Source organism: Heterodontus francisci, chromosome 7 (assembly GCF_036365525.1).
Source record: "Heterodontus francisci isolate sHetFra1 chromosome 7, sHetFra1.hap1, whole genome shotgun sequence".
Classification (NCBI taxonomy): Eukaryota; Metazoa; Chordata; class Chondrichthyes; order Heterodontiformes; family Heterodontidae; genus Heterodontus; species Heterodontus francisci.
The window spans coordinates 89,112,505-89,131,320 of NC_090377.1; the positions used below are offsets into that span (position 1 = coordinate 89,112,505).

Sequence of the window (18,816 nt, forward strand, 5' to 3'; positions counted from 1 at the left end):
GTATAGGTGAGCACCACAACCAGCAAGTGGCATCAATTGGCCAAACAACTATTGACCAGTGCTGCTTTTCCTACCATCCTTTAATGGGCAATCAAGATGTACCCATACTAGTGTGGGCATCTGCTTGACGTAAGTTCAACTGTTCACTCCATCCTGACCTCAGATGTCTGGTGCTATGGCAGTGGAGCAGAACTGAAGATTTTTGGAGCCCTTTTTCCCGAAAGGTTTTGTTTGTCTGATTTGTCCCTTTGTTTTATTGTAAAAAGCAAATCTTTTCTGTTTCTTTAGGGTATTACTGGGGAACCAGGCCAAGCTGGAAATCCTGGAGCAGGAGGTGCAAGAGTGAGTACAGTGAATTCCATTGCAAAACTCTTTGTAAAGCTCTAAAACATGATATTTCTAAACTATCAAAATATGTCTTGTATATCATATGAAAATAGGCATAGAAAGATAATTTCAGTAATTTGAAAATTATCAGCTCAACTGTACATAGATTGCTTCAAATGAATAGTACCAAAAGAGCTGGGATTTTGCTGGACTCGGGGCAACAAGCTGGGAGGTGGGTGGGCCAGTAAAATACCAGGGAGCCACATCAGGATGGCTCCCTAATGCAGTCATGCCACTGGGGAAGTTTCCCAGTTGTGGGAATGGCAATGGCTTGCTCCAGTGGGTGGGAAAGGCCCAATTAAGGACAATTTTCCCTGCCACATGGGCAGGCTACAAGCTGAATGGGAGCAGCCTCCCAGAGCTTTCTGTGGTGGTGGTGGTGGGGGGGGGGGGGGGGGGTGGTGGTGGGTGGTGGTCATCAAAGCCAGAGACTCCATGGCCCAAGGAGGGGGCCACCAGCGACAAAGCCCACTCCCGCGGTCCCAACGCTGCAGCTGGAGGAGTTTTCCCTCCAATCGCTGGTGCCTGCCTGCTTCGTGCCAGAAAAAATAAAACATTCTGCCACCCCTGCAAAGGCACCTCAAAATGGAGACACTCTTGCATTTTCCTTTCTGCCTCAGCAGTGGCCACCTCTCTCGGTGTGGCTGCCTAGGCTGCAGAGCTACCAGCCCTCTGGGCTGGCAACATGGAAGGCCTACTCTCTTGCCCTAATTGGCCGTCTCCCCAGCCTTCTGGCTCTTGACTGCTTCATCCTGGCAATATCGTGGGGAAAGCCCAGCCTCCCACTCGACTGTGCTGGGCACCCAAACAATTCCCCGATGTCAGGAATTCCCCCCTCTCCCCCCCATCCGCCCCCCTCCGCCAACTTCTGGGAGAATCCCACCCAATAGTGAATGGAGAGTACAAGGCAATATCCTTATCAAGGAAATTAGGAACGCAAGAAGGAACATTAAGAACAGGCATCGGCCATTCAGCTCCTCTGGCCTGCTCCAACATTCAATTAAATTATGACTGATCTAGAATTCATGAATGTCAGGAACAAAATTTGAATTGTTTCAATTATTTCAATTGGTTCAATTGGTTCAATTAACACATTGTCTTTTATTCATTCTAAGCCACCTGTCAGGGTTTGTTTCTGTGTCTATCATTGTAAATGTTCCCCATTTCTAAGATTCCTATTTTTGATGTATGTTAACATTCACACAAAATCAGTGCAAGCCATAGACTCCAGTTGATTATCTAAGGTTTCTAGGTACAATGTAAGATCAAATTTTCTTCTCGTCCCTCAACCCACACATGTCAAGCAGAGACTAGCAGAGGTTCGTTGTGCCTGAATGAACCTGAACCCATCCATATCGGCGGCGCAGTGGTTAGCACCGCAGCCTCACAGCTCCAGCGACCCGGGTTCAGTTCTGGGTACTGCCTGTGAGGAGTTTGCAAGTTCTCCCTGTGATCGCGTGGGTTTCCGTCGGGTGCTCTGGTTTCCTCCCACAGCCAAAGACTTGCAGGTTGATAGGTAAATTGGCCATTATAAATTGCCCCTAATGTAGGTAGGTGGTAGGAGAATGGTGGGGATGTGGTAGGGAATATGGGGTTAATGTAGGATTAGTATAAATGGGTGGTTGTTGGTCGGCACAGACTCGGTGGGCCGAAGGGCCAGTTTCAGTGCTGTATCGCTAAATAAATAAATATTTATGATTTCAGGCCATTCTAATCCCTGGACATTCCCCTTGGTTCAAGAACATCCCTTAGAATAGGTATCCAAAATCAAGAGAGGAAATTTGGCCACTTCTACAGACCTGTAGTTTAGGTCTGCAGTTATGGTATGGCTACCAGATTTGGGGCCTTCAGGCTGCTGTTCAAGAAAAGATGGCTTTCAGTTCTTTGCTGGTATTGAAAAGCAAAACATTATCTGTTTGGAACTGAGAGGAGAGTGCTGACTAATTCCTCTCAGAGCTTTAAACAGGAAGAGCTGAGGAAAACATTTAAGGCTCGCTCTTCGCAAAGAGAAGGAAAATCAGCCATTGTAACTTCCTACTCAAGACTACCCAGAACATAGTTTCAAAAAAATAAACTAAATAAATTCATACTCATTACATTATATTAATTTATTTTAAAGTAATTTTAAGATGCTTACCTTCTTATAATTTTCAATTCACTCAGTCTCATGAACAAATTTTTATTGCATCTATACTTTTATACGCTATGTGCCTATTTAGTAAGATGCAAAAATCTGTTGACCATTTTTATGGCTTTATCTATCTGCAATCATATTTTCAGGGAATTATGCACTTGATTCTCTAAGCTTCTCTATTCATCGACACTCTTCAAGGTCTTTCCATTGATTGCAAACTCTGATTCATTATTTTTTCTCCTAAAATATACCTCACTCTTATTCACAGAGTTAAGGGACCCTGTACTTACCCCTGGGGTACAACATTTTTGGATGGATTCAATGCAGTGGACTATCTGTCCACAGGAAACAACCCGATTAGATTTTTTATTGCATCAGTGCCTCCTGCAATCTTGCCTGCCACACGTAAATTAGAATTAATATTCAATTGGTACTGAAACACTCCATTCTCTCCTTAACACCAATGGCCAACTTCCCCAAAATGCACATCTGAAAGAGGGATTGGTGCTTGCCAGCTATCAGTAGTCAGGTAGGAGGATAATAAATTGCTACCTTGTCAGAATTTTTCGATTGTTAAACTTTTGCTGCTCACTACTTGCTTCTTGCTACTTTTTGCACCTCCATCTGACTAAGGTGCTGTCACTTTTTTCAGCTGAATACATTCTCCATAGTATTTCCTTTTGGCCTTCCCCTTTATTGTTTGGCTGTCCGGAGAGACAGAGGGGTAGAAATTGCTATGCATTGTGTCCATTTTTTAAATGTAAAATGGGCAGAAAGCATCCCAAATTTGTCATGGAACAGTCGACACCCAATCTGTGCAGGCGTTGTTCTCACTACTCAACGTGTGGGCCCACATTTTAGGTGTCCTGGGTGGACACCTAAGACAGGTGTTAGGCCTTTTGAATATGTTATTGAGAGGCCGAACACCTCATGAAGGGCCCCTTTTCAAATCAGTCCATCCTGGGTGAGGCAGGTGTCAGGCCCACCTCACTCAGGGTTCTTCAGTGGCCTTTCCAACAGCCAAAAATAGGTAAGAAAAATGTATTTTTCTGTGGAGTCAGAGTTTCATAATTTATTGACAATGCAGTAGTGCATGTTAACTTCTCTAATTGCATTTTCAAATTTTTTAAGGGTCCTCCAGGTTCAAAAGGTGCCCCTGGCAAAGATGGTAACAATGGTTATGCTGGCCCAGTTGGTCGTCCTGGTCCACGTGGTTTACGAGGCGAATCTGGCCTTAGTGTAAGTAAATAACAGAGAGCTGACTCACTGAAAGGTGGGATTGGGAACTTAATATTCCTGGCTACAAGGTCATCAGGAAAAATAGGGGAGGGAAAAAGGAGGTAACTGGTGGCAGCAATGATCAAAGAAACTATTGTAGCACTGAAGAGCCATGACGTAGTTGAGAATGCAAAGATATAGTCTATTTGGTTAAAATTAAGGAACAGTAGAGGAGTTATTACGCTGCTGGGTGTATACTATTGGCTATCAAATAATGGGAAGGAGATAGAGGAGCAAATCTACAGACAAATTGCAGAAAGATGCAAGAATTACAGACTAGTGATAATGGGGGTCTTCAATAATCCTAGTATAAACTTGGAGAGCAACAGTGTACAGGGAAAAGAGGGGGAGGAATTCCTGAAATGTGTAAAAGAGAATTTTCTTAATCAGTGTGATTTATATAGAACTGTAAAAAAGGCAAATGGTATGTTGGCCTTCCTAGCGAGAAGATTCGAATACAGAAGCAGGGATGTCTTGTTGCAATTATACAGGGCCTTGGTGAGGCCACACCTGGAATATTGTGTGCAGTTTTAGTCTCCTTATCTGAGAAAGGATGTTCTTGCTATAGAGGAAGTGCAGCGAAGGTTTACCAGACTGATTCCTGGGATGGCCGGTCTGACGTATGAGGAGAGACTGAGTCGGTTAGGATTATATTCGCTGGAGTTCAGGAGAGTGAGGGGGGATCTCATAAAAACCTATAAAATTCTAACAGGACTTGACAGGGTAGATGCAGGAAGGATGTTCCCGATGGTGGGGGAGTCCAGAACCAGGGGTCACAGTCTAAGGATACGGGATAAACCTTTCAGGACTGAGATGAGGAGAAATTTCTTCACCCAGAAAGCGGTGAGCCTGTGGAATTCGTTATCACAGAAAGCAGTTGAGGCCAAAACATTGTCTGCTTTCAAGAAGGAGTTAGATATAGCTCTTGGGTTTACAGGGATCAAAGGGTATGGGGCGAAAGCGGGAACAGGTTACTGAGTTGTATGATCAGCCATGATCGTAATGGATGGTGGAGCAGGCTCGAAGGGCCGAATGGCCTACTCCTGCTCCTATTTTCTATGTTTCTGTGTTTCTAACTGGCTGAGCATTTGTATACTGCCTCTCTGCTACCCTCTTTGTTGGGGAGGTGTAAATAAAACAAGTTCAACAACGGCTGCTTAGAGTAACACCTCTTGTGAGACTTACTCAGTGAATACACAACAGAAAATTGACAACAAAATGGGATTGAATTTTTTTTTACATTTCGTTTGAGAGATTATGGTCTGAAGAAAATTGCAACACACTTTTTGGAACTCCCAAAGCCGATGTTGAGGAAGTTTAGGGCGATTTGAAAGATTGGTTTGGGTGTGTCTGCATATTGTGTTCAAGTACAACTCTGAGTCAGTATGGTATGCAATTGAAAAAAAATGGCACTGAAGACATATTTTGGCACAATGGGGGAATCAACCCTAACAAAGAGGACTGGTGTAATTGTGAATGCAGGTTATACATTTGGCTTAAAGCAAATGAAATAGGGGTTGTGGATAAACTGAATGTTTTCCTCAGCATGATGGGACCAGATACTTTTGAGGTTGAGTTTAACCAGTGTTGCCCCCAAGACCCCAGTATTATAGGCTATTCTGAAATTAATGAGATTCCGGACTCATATTATGGCACGATTAAGAATGAAATTGCACTGCGAGTTGCATTTCGTGGAAGGAAGCAGTTGCCAAGTGAGTCTATTGTAGATTATATCCTTGAATTAAAAACATTCTATCATTATTGTGGGTATGCCACAAAATTAGAAGTCAACCTTAGAGATACAATACAACAGTACAATCCCACCAGGCTTTTGAGTAAAGACAATAAGCTGACATGGAAGGAGGACAGTGATGAGGCCACAACCATGGAAATGGCAGGAAGAGATAGTTGCAGATTGCAAGCAAGTTCTTTTCTTGAAAAGGCAGGGGAGGTCCACTGGATTTCAGCAGGAACCAGGCCACGGCAGCCAGGTTCACAAACTCCGAGTCAGAAATTTAGATGCTTCTGTTGCCACCAACCATCTAAATCCTCCCATTTCCAGTCAAAGTGCTATGCCTTAGAGAAGGTCAGTCATATTCAGACAGCATGTGGTAGTAGAGGAAACAGTAATGCTACCGGTCACGGTAAAGCTCCAGTTCACAGCAATGCACCAGGTCGAGGTCATGGTAGGCGTAAAGCTAGTTCAGGAGCCTGGAAGTCCTTGAATGCGCCCATGATAGATATGGAAACAGAAGATGATGCTATCGAGCAGGAAGGTCAAGAGTTCTACCCAGTCAGTGAGCAAGAAAAACAGCACATGGAAGATGAGAGAAAAAGGACTGAAGATATAATTCTAGCACCCACCGTAAAAATGAAATTTGGAGATTCACAATTTACTTTCATCTTTGATACAGCTCCAGCAGTGTCTCTTCTCTCAGACGGAGAGTACAAGAAGTCCCCAAGTCACATTCCCTTACAAAAAAAACTGGTGTGAAACTGACTAGTTATTCTAGTGTTAGGTGCAGTTGGTGTTAGGGTGGAATATAATGATGCATGCTATTACTTGCCATTGGTAGTAGGAGGAGGGAGCACATGATGGGAAGAAATTGGCTTAAGAAAATACTGTTAAATTGGGCTGAGTTATTTACAGTAGGGATCAGTAACTGTACATCTGACATTGAAGAAGTGCTAAGAGAGCACAAAGTGGTCTTTGAGCAAGGAGGATCAAACGAACCAACTAAGGTTCCTTTCATTCCATGGTCAAAAACAAGACAACAGTAGGAATGAGTACATGTTGATTTCTTTGAAGTGGAAGAGAAAGAGTATTTTGTTTAGGTCGATAGCTATAGCAAGTAGATCAATGTTCAGTCTATGAACAGTACCACAAGTGCCAAAACTCTTGAGGTTTTGAGAAGTTGATTTGCAATTTATGGGTTGTCAGAGGTGTTGGTGTCAGATAATGGTCCACAGTTTACATCAGAAGAGTTTGAAATATTTCTGCATAAGAATGGAGTCAAACACACTCTAGTACCACCCAGCAGAAAATGGTGCTACCGAAATAAGTGTACAAATTGTGAAGAGGTTTTTGCAGAAGTATCTGCAAGGTGACAAGCTAGGCAGTAACTTCCAAAAAGCTTCTCTTTGACACGGGCTGGACAATTTTCTGTTCTCTTACAGAATAACCCCACAATTCACAACAGGTTGCTCACCTCACAAGTTAGTGTTTAAACACATTCCTAGGACAAGGTTAAGTCTGAAATCAATAGAAAAGTAAGACAAAGTGAAGATGAGTCATGATACTTGAGGCATGAAACTGAGTGAGTTTAGTACTGGTCAGAAGGTCAGAGTGAAAAATCACCAAGGTTTAGTTTTACACAAAAACAAGAAATGCTGGAATCACTCAGCAGGTCTGGCAGCATCTGTGGAAAGAGAAGCAGAGTTAACGTTTCGGGTCAGTGACCCTTCTTCGGACCCTTCCAAAGAAGGGTCACTGACCCGAAACGTTAACTCTGCTTGTCTTTCCACAGATGCTGCCAGACCTGCTGAGTGATTCCAGCATTTCTTGTTTTTGTTTCAGATTTCCAGCATCCGCAGTATTTTGCTTTTATTTTAAGGTTTAGTTTTAGTTTAGTTTAGTTCAGAGATACAGCACTGAAACAGGCCCTTCGGCCCACCGAGTCTGTGCCGACCATCAACCACCCATTTATACTAATCCTACACTAATCCCAATATTCCTACCACATCCCCACCTATCCTTATATTTCCCTACCACCTACCTATACTAGGGGCAATTTATAATGGCCAATTTACCTACCAACCTGCAAGTCTTTTGGCTTGTGGGAGGAAACAGGAGCACCCGGAGAAAACCAACGCAGACACAGGGAGAACTTGCAAACTCCACATAGGCAGTACCCAGAATTGAACCTGGGTCGCTGGAACTGTGAGGCTGCAGTGCTAACCACTGCGCCACTGTGCCGCCCATGGATTAAAAATGTTTCCGCCCAGTTCCGAACTGGGGACCTTTTGCGTGTTAAGCAAATGTGATCACCGCTACATTACAGAAACTCAACACATAAGGTGATAAGGAGAAGTATGTGTTTGGAGTTGTTGTAAAAAGACTAGGTGCATTCACATATCTGGTGAAGATTGGAGAGAGTGTCATACAGATCATTTGCTTGAAAGAAGAAATCTAACAAAGGGAGAGCAGGAGAAACCTCCTATAGTCCAAATTCCTACAGTCCAATGTGAAAGTTAGAAAGAAAGCATAAAATGTGAAGAAACTGAAAGTTTGCCAGTGTCACAGAATACACTGGTAGAGCAAAGAGAGTCATGGGCCAGAATTTAATGTTGGGCAGGAGGCAACTCTTAAAGTGATCCCACAACAATTGACTCCCGGTTAAGCAATGCCTCAGTTAAAATTTTCATCCTTGTTTATAAATCCCTCATAGCCTCACACCAACACCACCCCACCCCCATCCTAACTTCATAATCTCCTCCATCCCCATAACCCTCTGAACTACCTGCACCCCTCTAATTCTGGCCTCTTGAGACTTTAATTGCGCTACCATTGGTGACAGCATTTTCAGCTGCCTAGGTCCTATGCTCTGGAATTCCCTACCCAACTTCTCCACCTTTCTAACTCTCTTTCATCCTTAAGACACTCTCGAAAACATAACTCTTTGACCAAGCTTAATTTATCTACTCTCATATATACTTATGTGGCTTGGTGTCAAATATTGCTTTATAACGCTCCCTGTGCAGCGCCTTGGGACATTTTATTACATTAAAGGTGCTATATAAATCAAAGTTGCTGCTGTTGTTATTGTTGTTATCGTTATCTATATTGAGGTTCACTTGTCAATTACACACCCATTCTGCAATTTTAATCATGTCTTCTTGTATTTTATCGCAGTGTTCCTCTATATTATCTATAACCCCCAATTTGGTGTCATCTGCAAATTTTGAAATTGTGCGTTAGATTCTGGAGTCCAAATCATCTATGTAAATTGTGAACAACAGTGGTCCCAGCACAGATCCTACTTTTTGCCAATCTGAGTAACCACATTTAACTCCTACTCTCTGGGCTGCATTTTACATTCGTGCCATCGAAATCGTCGGCAGACGTAAACAATGGCGGTCTGCCCGCACGTTCCGCATGTCGCAGAGCCGCTGTACTATTCAGATGGCAGCTCATTTAAATGGCTGGGGCGGACTGCCCACCTGATGATGAGGAGGGGGCGGGTGGTCTGTCCCAGCAATGGGGTCAGCTGCCTTTGCGCAGGTGCTGATGCCATTTAGAAAGGAGAATGGATTTGAAAAAATTAAATTAATTGATCTTACCTCTCTCCACCGCCCCAACAACCAGAGATTTAATTCCTTTGCCCTCTCCCCCTGCCCAAAATACTTAACTTATGCACCTGACGTCCTCCCCCCGCAAAGTTCATAAACTTGAATCTTTACCCCTTCCCACCATCCCCTACACCAATGAAATGACTGTTGATGCTCCTACCCCACTCTCCCCCCCCACAAGCACTGAAAACCTTACCTACTCCCCCCTCTCCAGCAGTGCTCTGCTTCGGATCCCCAGATGGGGATCTGAAGACGCGGGAGTGCTGGCCACCAGCATCAATATTGCTCCGGAACAGATGGTGGGAGTGGGTAGGTAATTTATTCATTCATTTACATTACTTTACATATGTAAATTTGGCTTCCGTCACTGACTGCGGGGGAGGGGGTCGACATGAAGCCTCACCGCCGCCGGCAATATCGGGCCAAGCTGGCGTCAAAGCCCGTGGCGGTTCTCTGCCGGAGGCATTTTCCGGCCCCCCCCCCCACCCACCCCCACAACTCCCGGGGTTGTGGGGGGGGGGTCTGTAAAATTCTGCCTTCTGCTTTCTGTTTTATTGCCAGCTTGCTATCCATCCTACTACTTGTCCCCTGACTCCATATGTTCTGACCTTAGTCATGTACCACATAGTAGGCGCATTATCAAAGGCTTTTTGGAAATCCAATAAATTACATTAACATCATGTCCCTTACCAACCCTTCTGCTCCATACTTACCAAATTCAATAAGATTGGTCAAGCATGACTTTCCTTTGGAGTCTGTGCTGACTGCTCATTATAATCAGTCTCTTGATGTTTTTCTATTACAGCTTGGAATAAGGATTCCATTATCTTTCCTAGACTGACATTAAGAGTAGATTAGCAGCTAGGATAAAAACAAACTCAGAAGTCTTTTATAGGGACATGAATAGCAAAATGGTAGTCAAAGGAAGGATGGAGAGAATGGCTGAGTTACAAAATGACTACTTTGCATCCTCTTCACTAGAGAAGAGAATGCTCCAATGTACCAGTGAAGGAGGAGACAGTAGCAATATTGGATAGGAGATCAATAGGTAAGGAGGAGTTACTAAAAGGTTGGCAGACTTCAAAGTAGAAAAGTCACCTGATCCAGATGGGATGCATTCAAGGGTACTGGGGGAACTAAGGTTAGAAATTGCAGAGACTGTGGCTACAATCTTCCAATCCTCCTTGGATATGGGGATGTTTCTAGCAGACTGGAGGATAGCAAATGTTACACCACTGTTTGAAAAAGAAGAGAGGGAGAAACATCGCAATTACAAGCCCATTAGTACTGGGAAGCTTTTAAAAACACTAATCTGGGGCAAAATTAATTGGCACTTAGTAAAGAATGCATTAATAAATGAAAGCCAACATGGATTTGTTAAAGGAAAATCATGTTTGAATAACTTGATTGAGTTCTATGATAAAGTAATGGAAATGGTTGATGAGGGTGGTGCGAATGATATGTACATGGACTTTCAAAAGGCATTTCACAAAGTATCACATAATAGACTTGTTTGCAAAATTAAAGCCCATAGGATTAAAGGGAGAGGGGCAGTGTAGATACAAAATTGGCTAAGGGATAGAAAGCAGAAAGTAGTGGTGAATTGTTGTTTTTCAAACTGGAGGAAAGTATTGAGTGGTGTTCCACAGAAGTCATGTTTAGTACCCCTGCTCTTATTGATATATATTAATAACTTGGACTTGGGTATACCAGGCAGAATTTTAAAGTATGAACATGGCACAAAACTCAGTCAGAAGGAAAGTAACAGATTCCACAAGGACATATGCAGACTGATAAAATGGGCAGATGCATGGCAGATGAAATTTGAGAAGTGTGAAGTGATGCATTTTAGAAGGAAGGATGAGGAGAGGCAATATAAACTAATTTGGAAGGGAATGCAGGAATGGATATAGCTGGGAATATACGTATACAGATCTTTGAAGGTAGCAGGGCATGTTGAGAAGGATGTTAAAAAAAGCATATGTGATCCTTGGCTTTATTATTAGAAGTATAGAGTAAAAAAGCAAGAAAGTTATGCTCAACCTTCATAAAACACTGGTTAGGCATCAGCTGAAGTATTGTGTTCAATTCTGGGCACCACACTTCAGCAAAGATGTTCAAAACCTTAGAGGAAGATGCAGAAGAGATTTGCTAGATTGGTGCTAGGAATGAGGGACTTCAGTTATGTGGAAAGAGCAAGGAAATTGGATTAATTGAATCACAGTACCAAAGAGCTGGTACAGGCAATATGTGCTGGATCATTCTACGAATCTGAACCAAATTCCTGTGAGGTTATGCATTAAAATTACTGATTATACTTTTATACGGGAACGCTAAATATGAGCACTGTATTCTGAACTCCATAGGGTCCTCCTGGTGATTATGGCCCTGTTGGCCTTCCTGGTCCCCCTGGACCTCCTGGCCCCTGTTGTGGATCAGCAACAGTACTTGGTGTTGGAAAGAAGGGTGTAACATATCCAGGAAATTACTACTATGGCGATCAACCTGGTGGATCTACAAATGAACAAGGGGAAGAAATAATAGCTGCCCTGAAATCCCTTAACAGCCGAGTGGACACCATCCTGAGCCCAGATGGATCGCGAAAGAGCCCTGCGCGTAGTTGCCGTGATCTAAAATTTTGCCATCCAGAGTTCAAGAGCGGTAAGGAAGACATTTGAGAAGATAAATTACCTTTCTATTGAATATTAGATTAAATTCATTGTAACTTATGGGTACAAGTCTAGAGACAGTTTCCGTTATCATTGTATACAACATTTTATAAGAAAATACAAAAATGTCAGGCAGGAAAAGACCAGCTGGACCATTAAACCTGCCCCACACTCATGATGGCTGAAGCATCATGATTAGACACCTCCTATCCCCTCCCTCTGGCAGCCATGTTATCTCCCGGGAGAGGCAAAAAAGGGGAAAACCCAGCACTAATAAGGAGGGGAAAAAATCTGGAAAATTCCTCTCCAACTCCTTCAAGTGATCAAAACCAGTCCAAGAGATTACATGGACCGTTTATTCGTTATCTGTTAATCCAATCTTTATCATTCAGTTCAATGGGTCTTTTTGTCCCTAAGAAAGATTATTTCCCATTTTTGAAGTCATTGATAATTCCAAAATGGAAAAAGGCACAATTTCAAATCCAAGATTCTCTACTTTCTTTTTACATAAGCGTAGTGTCGATGGAGATGTTATCATACAAGTGATTACATATTTGTATCATGTTCCCCTCCTATTTTAATTGAGGTGTTAAAAATAAGTGGGTTACTATCTCTGTTAAAGTGTAAGAGAGTGTGAAGCAAATGCATTAATTTCTACCCTTAAATCTTAAATTTCACCATGTCCAGAAGCCTTTCAGAATTAGACTATTCAACAATTGTACAATAAAATTCTATTAAATGGTCAGGAAGTTTTATACTTTTGCCTTTCAGAGCTGTCAGAGAGACAAACTTCTTATCCAACCCAAGCTGACTGCCAGAAGGCATGGCTCCAGCCAATGAAAGGCTCTATAACTCCTTATTAAATAAACAGAGAGAAAGTAAGGACTTAGGCCAATTTAATTGTCAACTGTTTTACATCATAAAGCAAAGATTTGTAGGCACCTTTCTACAAAATTACTCAGCTTACTTTTCTTTCTTAAATGAATTTCTGAATAGAACATAGCAAAACATGAGATTCAAAAAATTAGATCCTTGTGATGCTTTTGTGGAACTGGTTAGAAGAAGATTAACAGTTCAGACACGTAGCAGAATGTCAGGGTAAATATTCCATTTTAGGAAATTACACAGCCCAGCCTTTTGATTTTCCATCATTAAAATTAATGGATGAAAAATTATGGGCTGCCTGTGTTTCATTTCCCAATCTGTACGCCCAGCATAGAAGCAGAAAATTAACAGTTTGGAGCCTTTATTTTCAAAAATTGTTAAAAGCTGTTGCAGGATTTTCAACAGATACTTGATAGGAAATACTCTTGTTGCCACCGCTTGGGAATGTGGTGACTAATTGCAATAAGAAAAAAAAAATCGCTACAAGGGACACAATAATACCCACATATTACCAGTCAGGCAAACCTATTATCTTTATTATAGTTTATAATTGAACAACTGCAATAATGCAAAATAAATGACAAAATATTGTCTTGTAATAAATTTATTGCTTGAGATATTGCAGTTGGATTTTTGGGGGTCGGCTATGCTTCGCCAGGGGAAAAGTTAAGCTTGCCGGAAATCTAAGCTGGCTGTACCCTTCAAATTGATTCAGATATTTTGAATTACTCTGAACTATTTCCTAATCTAAGTAACTGTTTGCCTTCAGAGCTAACCTTGTGCTCCCAGCATTGTAGGCTTGATTTTCTAACCTGTACTCCTTGCGACTGTAACTCCCCGACAGGAGGGCAGAATTGTGGAATTAGCCCGATCATGCGCCTCAAGGAGGGGCATTGTGTTGCCAGACAGTGAGGAGGACTCCAGGAAAGCATATCCAGGTTGCAGAAATGAGCAGACATGTGAAGACACAATGTAACATGAAGTAATGCATTTTGGGAGGAAAAACAAGGAATGGGAGTATACACAATGGAAAGTTGTTCAAAGGAGTGGACAAACAAAGAGACTTAAGGGTCAGATGTACAGAGGGCTAAATTAGATTGCCCCGAAATCGAGCGCGGGATCACGGTGCACTATTATCCCATGCCCGATCAAAGTGATGCAGGCAGCACACAAACTTTGTACTGCTGTTAATTATAATGATTGCGGCATGCACCTCAGCAGGGGACCTAAGGTGGTGTGAGACTAACACCATTTAAAGTTAACCTGCACTACTTAAAGCCAGACTGCATCTTTTTAAAATGATGTGCATTCTGGCTTCAGCAGGGGCTTAAGGAGTGAAGGACCAGGAGGAAACTACAGAAATGGCTGAACAGGCCATACAGCATGGCCAAAATTTCTCTCATGCTGCACTAGAGCCCTTGGCAGAAGAGATGGAGAGGAGGAGAGAGGTCCTCTTCCCTCAGGGGTTGGGAGGTCCTCCAGTTATGGACTCAGAAGGCAGTGGGAGCAGGTAGTTGCAGCAATCAATGCTAGCAGTCTAATCCTGAGGACCTGGATGCAGTGCCGAAAGAAGTTTAACAACAACCGCACCTGAGTGATCAAGGTCAGTGAATGCATCCTCACAGGCCATATCCTAGCACCTGCATCACTAGCTTCAAGCACTGCTCTATTCACCACGCCCACTACACCCACCTACCAAAAATGTTTATCAACAATGACTCAAACCTCACATTCATATGCTTCGCTTCACTTTCACACACTTAGCACTGCTGGAAGCTACACATTCACATCTCACAGTTGGCACACACTGCCAGCTATTCAACTGTGCCAGGCACATCACCCAAACACATTTCACCACACTCACTGACCCACTTACTACTCTTTTGCAGGACAAGGTGGCCCATAATAGGCGTCAGCAGCAAACTGGCAGGAGGCAGGCACGGCTGCATATGCTAACCCCCATGGAGAAGACAGAGCTGGCCATCATTGGAGTGGCTGTCACTGAGATTGTGATCACAGCGAGGTTGAAACCATGGAGAATGACAGTATGTTCCTGCTTAACACACCTTTTCAAATCCCCTGGAGGAGGCCAGCTCCAACGTGGCACAGAGCTTTGCACAGAGCTTGGAATCCATCCCTTCCAGTGTTGAAGTAGTGGCCAACTCCATAAGAACACTTGGGGACCCACCCAACCTGCATGTATCTGACAGCCTAGGTCTCAGCTTATATTGCAGCACAAGCAAAAGTCACCGAAAGTCTGGGTCTTGTTGTGGAAGCTCGGACTGAGGTCACGCAACTTGTTGCCATGCAGGCTCAGAATGCTGCCATATTGACTGCAGATACCAGTGCTCAAAGGGCTTTTTGAGGGTCTTATCACAGGCCACTAATCGGTGCTCCAGCAGATTAGTTGGATAGCTGAGGCACCCCACCACTCCTCCCCCTTCCCCCACCACTCTGGGGGAGTGGCAGTGACTCTGTGGAGCACAAACTTGCTGTTCTCTCTCAATGACATCAATGCCATTCCGTCAGTGTCCTTGCTGTTGGCTCTCAGCCAGTCAATCCAGACTGCTGCAACTCATACTGAGATGGTGTAGTTTGAAGCCAAACCCTCAGGGCCAACAGCTGCTTGAGGGAATCCTGCAAGGACGTTGGTATCTCCCATTGAAATTCTGCAATCTTCCACCAGCCATGCTGCAGTCATTGGGGTAGCACTGCATAGGAGCACTAGGACAGGCAAAGGTACCCACAAGACAGACACTAAGCAAATGTACAAGGGAGAATAAATTCTGTACTATATGAAGTATTGGATATTTTGTTGGATAAAGTTGGAAAGCAGTAATTGTTTTGTGCTGACTTTTATTTCAGGATTGTGGCCAAACGGATTGTGTGATGGTCTATCACAGAGGTATGGTAAGGTGTGGGCTATTGTATAACAAGGATTAATCAATGACTTCCAGAGGAAGTTTGATGGCCACATGAGAGAAATAGACTTGCAGGGCTACGGGGATCGATCTGGGGAGTGGGACTGACTGTGTAACTCCGCTGAGAGCCAGTATGGACTCAATAGGCTGAATGGCCTCCTTCTGTGCCGTAAATGACTCTATGCTGTTTTATTCAGGGGAATTAGAGTCAAATGATGCACTTACAGATGGCCTGACTGAAAATTGGATGTGCCAGTTTCCTGATCCCTTCCTTCTCTTCCCCCTCCTCCTTTTCCTTGCTTTCCTCTTCTTCCTCCTGCTAAGATGCTCACTAAATCTGTGATGACAAGGGCTGTGGCCTCATGACGGCCAGGTTGTGGAGGATGCAACAGGCCAACACGGATCGAGACACCCACTCTGGAAGGCTCCTCCCAAGCAGTCCAGGCCGTGAAAATGTAGCTTCTAGCCATGTGATCAATGATGGTTCTCATGGCAACATTGCTCTCATTTTATGCATTTTGGCCATGTGTGGTTGGGTTGCAGAAGGTAGTCATCAGCCAGGTGTGGAGCAAATAACCCTTGTCACATAGCAGCCACCCTCTGGTTTGACATGGTGGCTGAAAGATTGATGCAACAGCGGACTGTCGCAGGATGAATGCATCATGATAACAGGCATTCATCAGCATGATGTGTTGGGTGTGATCACACACCAACTGCACAATGTGGCAGTGGTACCCTTTGTGGTTTTGGTACATCTCACCATTGAGATGTGGTGCCCGCAAAGCAATGTATGTGCATTTAATGGCATCCTGCACTGCTCTTCCAGCTTCTTTCTGTTTAGAGAAAACACAGTGAAGTCTCCTCTCCTGGCATACAGAAATTCTGTCACTTCCCAGATGCAGTGATGGATCGCAAACTGTAAAATGTTTGCTATGTCGCTTTTTCCAGCCAGGAAGGATCTGTCTCATGAATATTCAGAGCAATGGTCACCTTCATGGTCAGTGGCAGTACTGTCTCATCCTGCTCTGAAACAACAGGTCTGCTTTCAAGAGCTGGCATAGTTCTCCTTTGTGAATCACAGCCCCTGAACACACTGGCCCTGGCTTAGGTGGAAGTAGGAGGAGTGCTCCTTGAAGAATTAGTTTGGTAAGGCTTCCTGCTCAGAGCCCTTCCTTGCTCCTTCTTCTACCTTTGCAATCAACTTGTATTTTTTGTAGCCTGTGCTCCATCTGCCTCTAATGCTGCAGTCCAAGAGGGACTGCTACTCTCGCCCCCGTGACTGGGAGCAAGTAGTGTCCTCAGAGCCCTGCAGTAGCAGCCAATGCCTTCCTCGCTTGCAGTACCACTCCCTGCAGACTTATCCAACTGTTATGAACATTCCAAACACCCACTACTTCCACAAATTTAGCAAGTACCAGTAGAAAGTTATAAACAACTAACCTGGGAGGGGGGTGAGGGGTAGTGGTCGCTTGTGCTGCTGAACACATGATCAGCTGTACGTGTTTAAGAGAGGGTTTTAACCAGAGAGGCAAGGTCAAAAATAGCAAGTACAGCATCAAATCAGCATTAAAAGCTGACTAGTGTCACAATCTACCTATTCTTCATGCTTCCGGCACATTTACATAGCGCCCACAATAAAGCCCTCACCAAGATATGGATGCAATTTTTCTACTAACCACCACCCATAGCATTGAAACTACTAGTGTTACAGAGCCAAACTGTGGGGCCATAATTCCTCGAAAATGTGAGTGCAGGCAGATGTAGCCATAAAATGGCACTTTGGTTTTATAACTAGGGGCATAGAGTTAAAGAGCAAAGAATTTATGACATTTGTACACAGAGTGCTGTACATGTTTAGTTGCCCGATTATAAAAAGTACAGTAAAGCTATTGAAATTGTACCGCATTTGTTTGATGCAAAGAAAAAGAAATTATTTTCATGAGTAGCGGCATGAGATTCTGAGACCATTTCACAGAATCATTACAGCACAGAAGGCGGCCATTCGACCCATTGTGTCCACACTGGCTCACTGAAAGAGCAACTCCCTCAATCCCATTCCCCTGCCTTCTCCTCATAACCCTGCACATTCTTCCTTTTCATATCATTGTCTAATTCCCTTTTGAATGCTTCAGTTGAACCTGTCTCCACCACCCTCTCAGGCAGTGCATTCCAGACCTTAACCATTTGCTGCGTAAAAAGTTTTTCCTCATGTCACTTTTGCTTCTCTTACCAAATACTTTAAATCTGTGCCCTCTCATTCTCGATCCTTTCACAAGTGGGAACAGTTTCTCTCTATCTACTCTGTCCAGACCCCTCATGATTTTGAATACCTCTATCAAATCGCCTCTCAGCCTTCTCTTCTCCATGGAAAACAGTCCTAAAGTCTCCAATCTATCTTCACAACTGAAATTCCTCATCCCTGGAACCATTCTCTTGAATCTTTTCTGTATTCTCTCCAATGCCCTCACGTCTTTCCTCAAGTGTGGCGCCCAGAACTGGACGCAGTACTCCAGCTGAGGCCAAACTAGTGTCTTGTAAAAGTTCAACATAACCTCCTTGCTCTTGTACTCTATGCCCCTATTAATAAAGCCCAGGATACTGTATGCTTTATTAACCACTCTCTCAAGCTGTCCTGCCACCTTCAATGTATCTTTGGCCTCCTTATCTCGAGAGACAATGGGTAAGCGCCTGGAGGTGGTCAGTGGTGTGTAGCAGCGCCTGGAGTGGCTATAAAGGCCAATTCTAGAGTGACAGGCTCTTCCACAGGTGCTGCAGAAAAATTTGATTGTTGGGGCGGTTACACAGTTGGCTCTTCCCTTGCACCTCTGTCTTTTTTCCTGCCAACTGCTAAGTCTCTTCGATTCGCCACACTTTAGCCCCGCCTTTATGGCTGTCCGTCAGCTCTGGCGAATGCTGGCAACTGACTCCCACAACTTGTGATCAATGTCACAGGATTTCATGTCGCGTTTGCAGACGTCTTTAAAGTGGAGACATGGACGGCCGATGGGTCTGATACCAGTGGCGAGCTCGCTGTACAATGTGTCTTTGGGGATCCTGCCATCTTCCATGCGGCTCACATGGCCAAGCCATCTCAAGCACTGCTGACTCAGTAGTGTGTATAAGCTGGGGATGTTGGCCGCCTCGAGGACTTCTGTGTTGGAGATACGGTCCTGCCACCTGATGCCAAGTATTC

The 18,816-nt window shown here is 43.8% G+C and overlaps 1 protein-coding gene across 8 annotated transcripts in view; it reads left to right on the forward strand.

The window, feature by feature from the left end:
* The window catches only part of LOC137372132 (collagen alpha-1(III) chain-like), a 300,919-nt gene that overhangs the window by 275,135 nt on the left and 6,968 nt on the right, over positions 1-18,816 (forward strand). For all 8 annotated transcript variants that reach the window (XM_068035601.1, XM_068035603.1, XM_068035600.1 and 5 more), the window contains 3 exons: positions 289-342; positions 3,653-3,760; positions 11,515-11,809. In XM_068035601.1, coding sequence (XP_067891702.1) covers positions 289-342; positions 3,653-3,760; positions 11,515-11,809 — 457 coding nt within the window. The remainder of the gene's footprint in view (positions 1-288; positions 343-3,652; positions 3,761-11,514; positions 11,810-18,816) is intronic.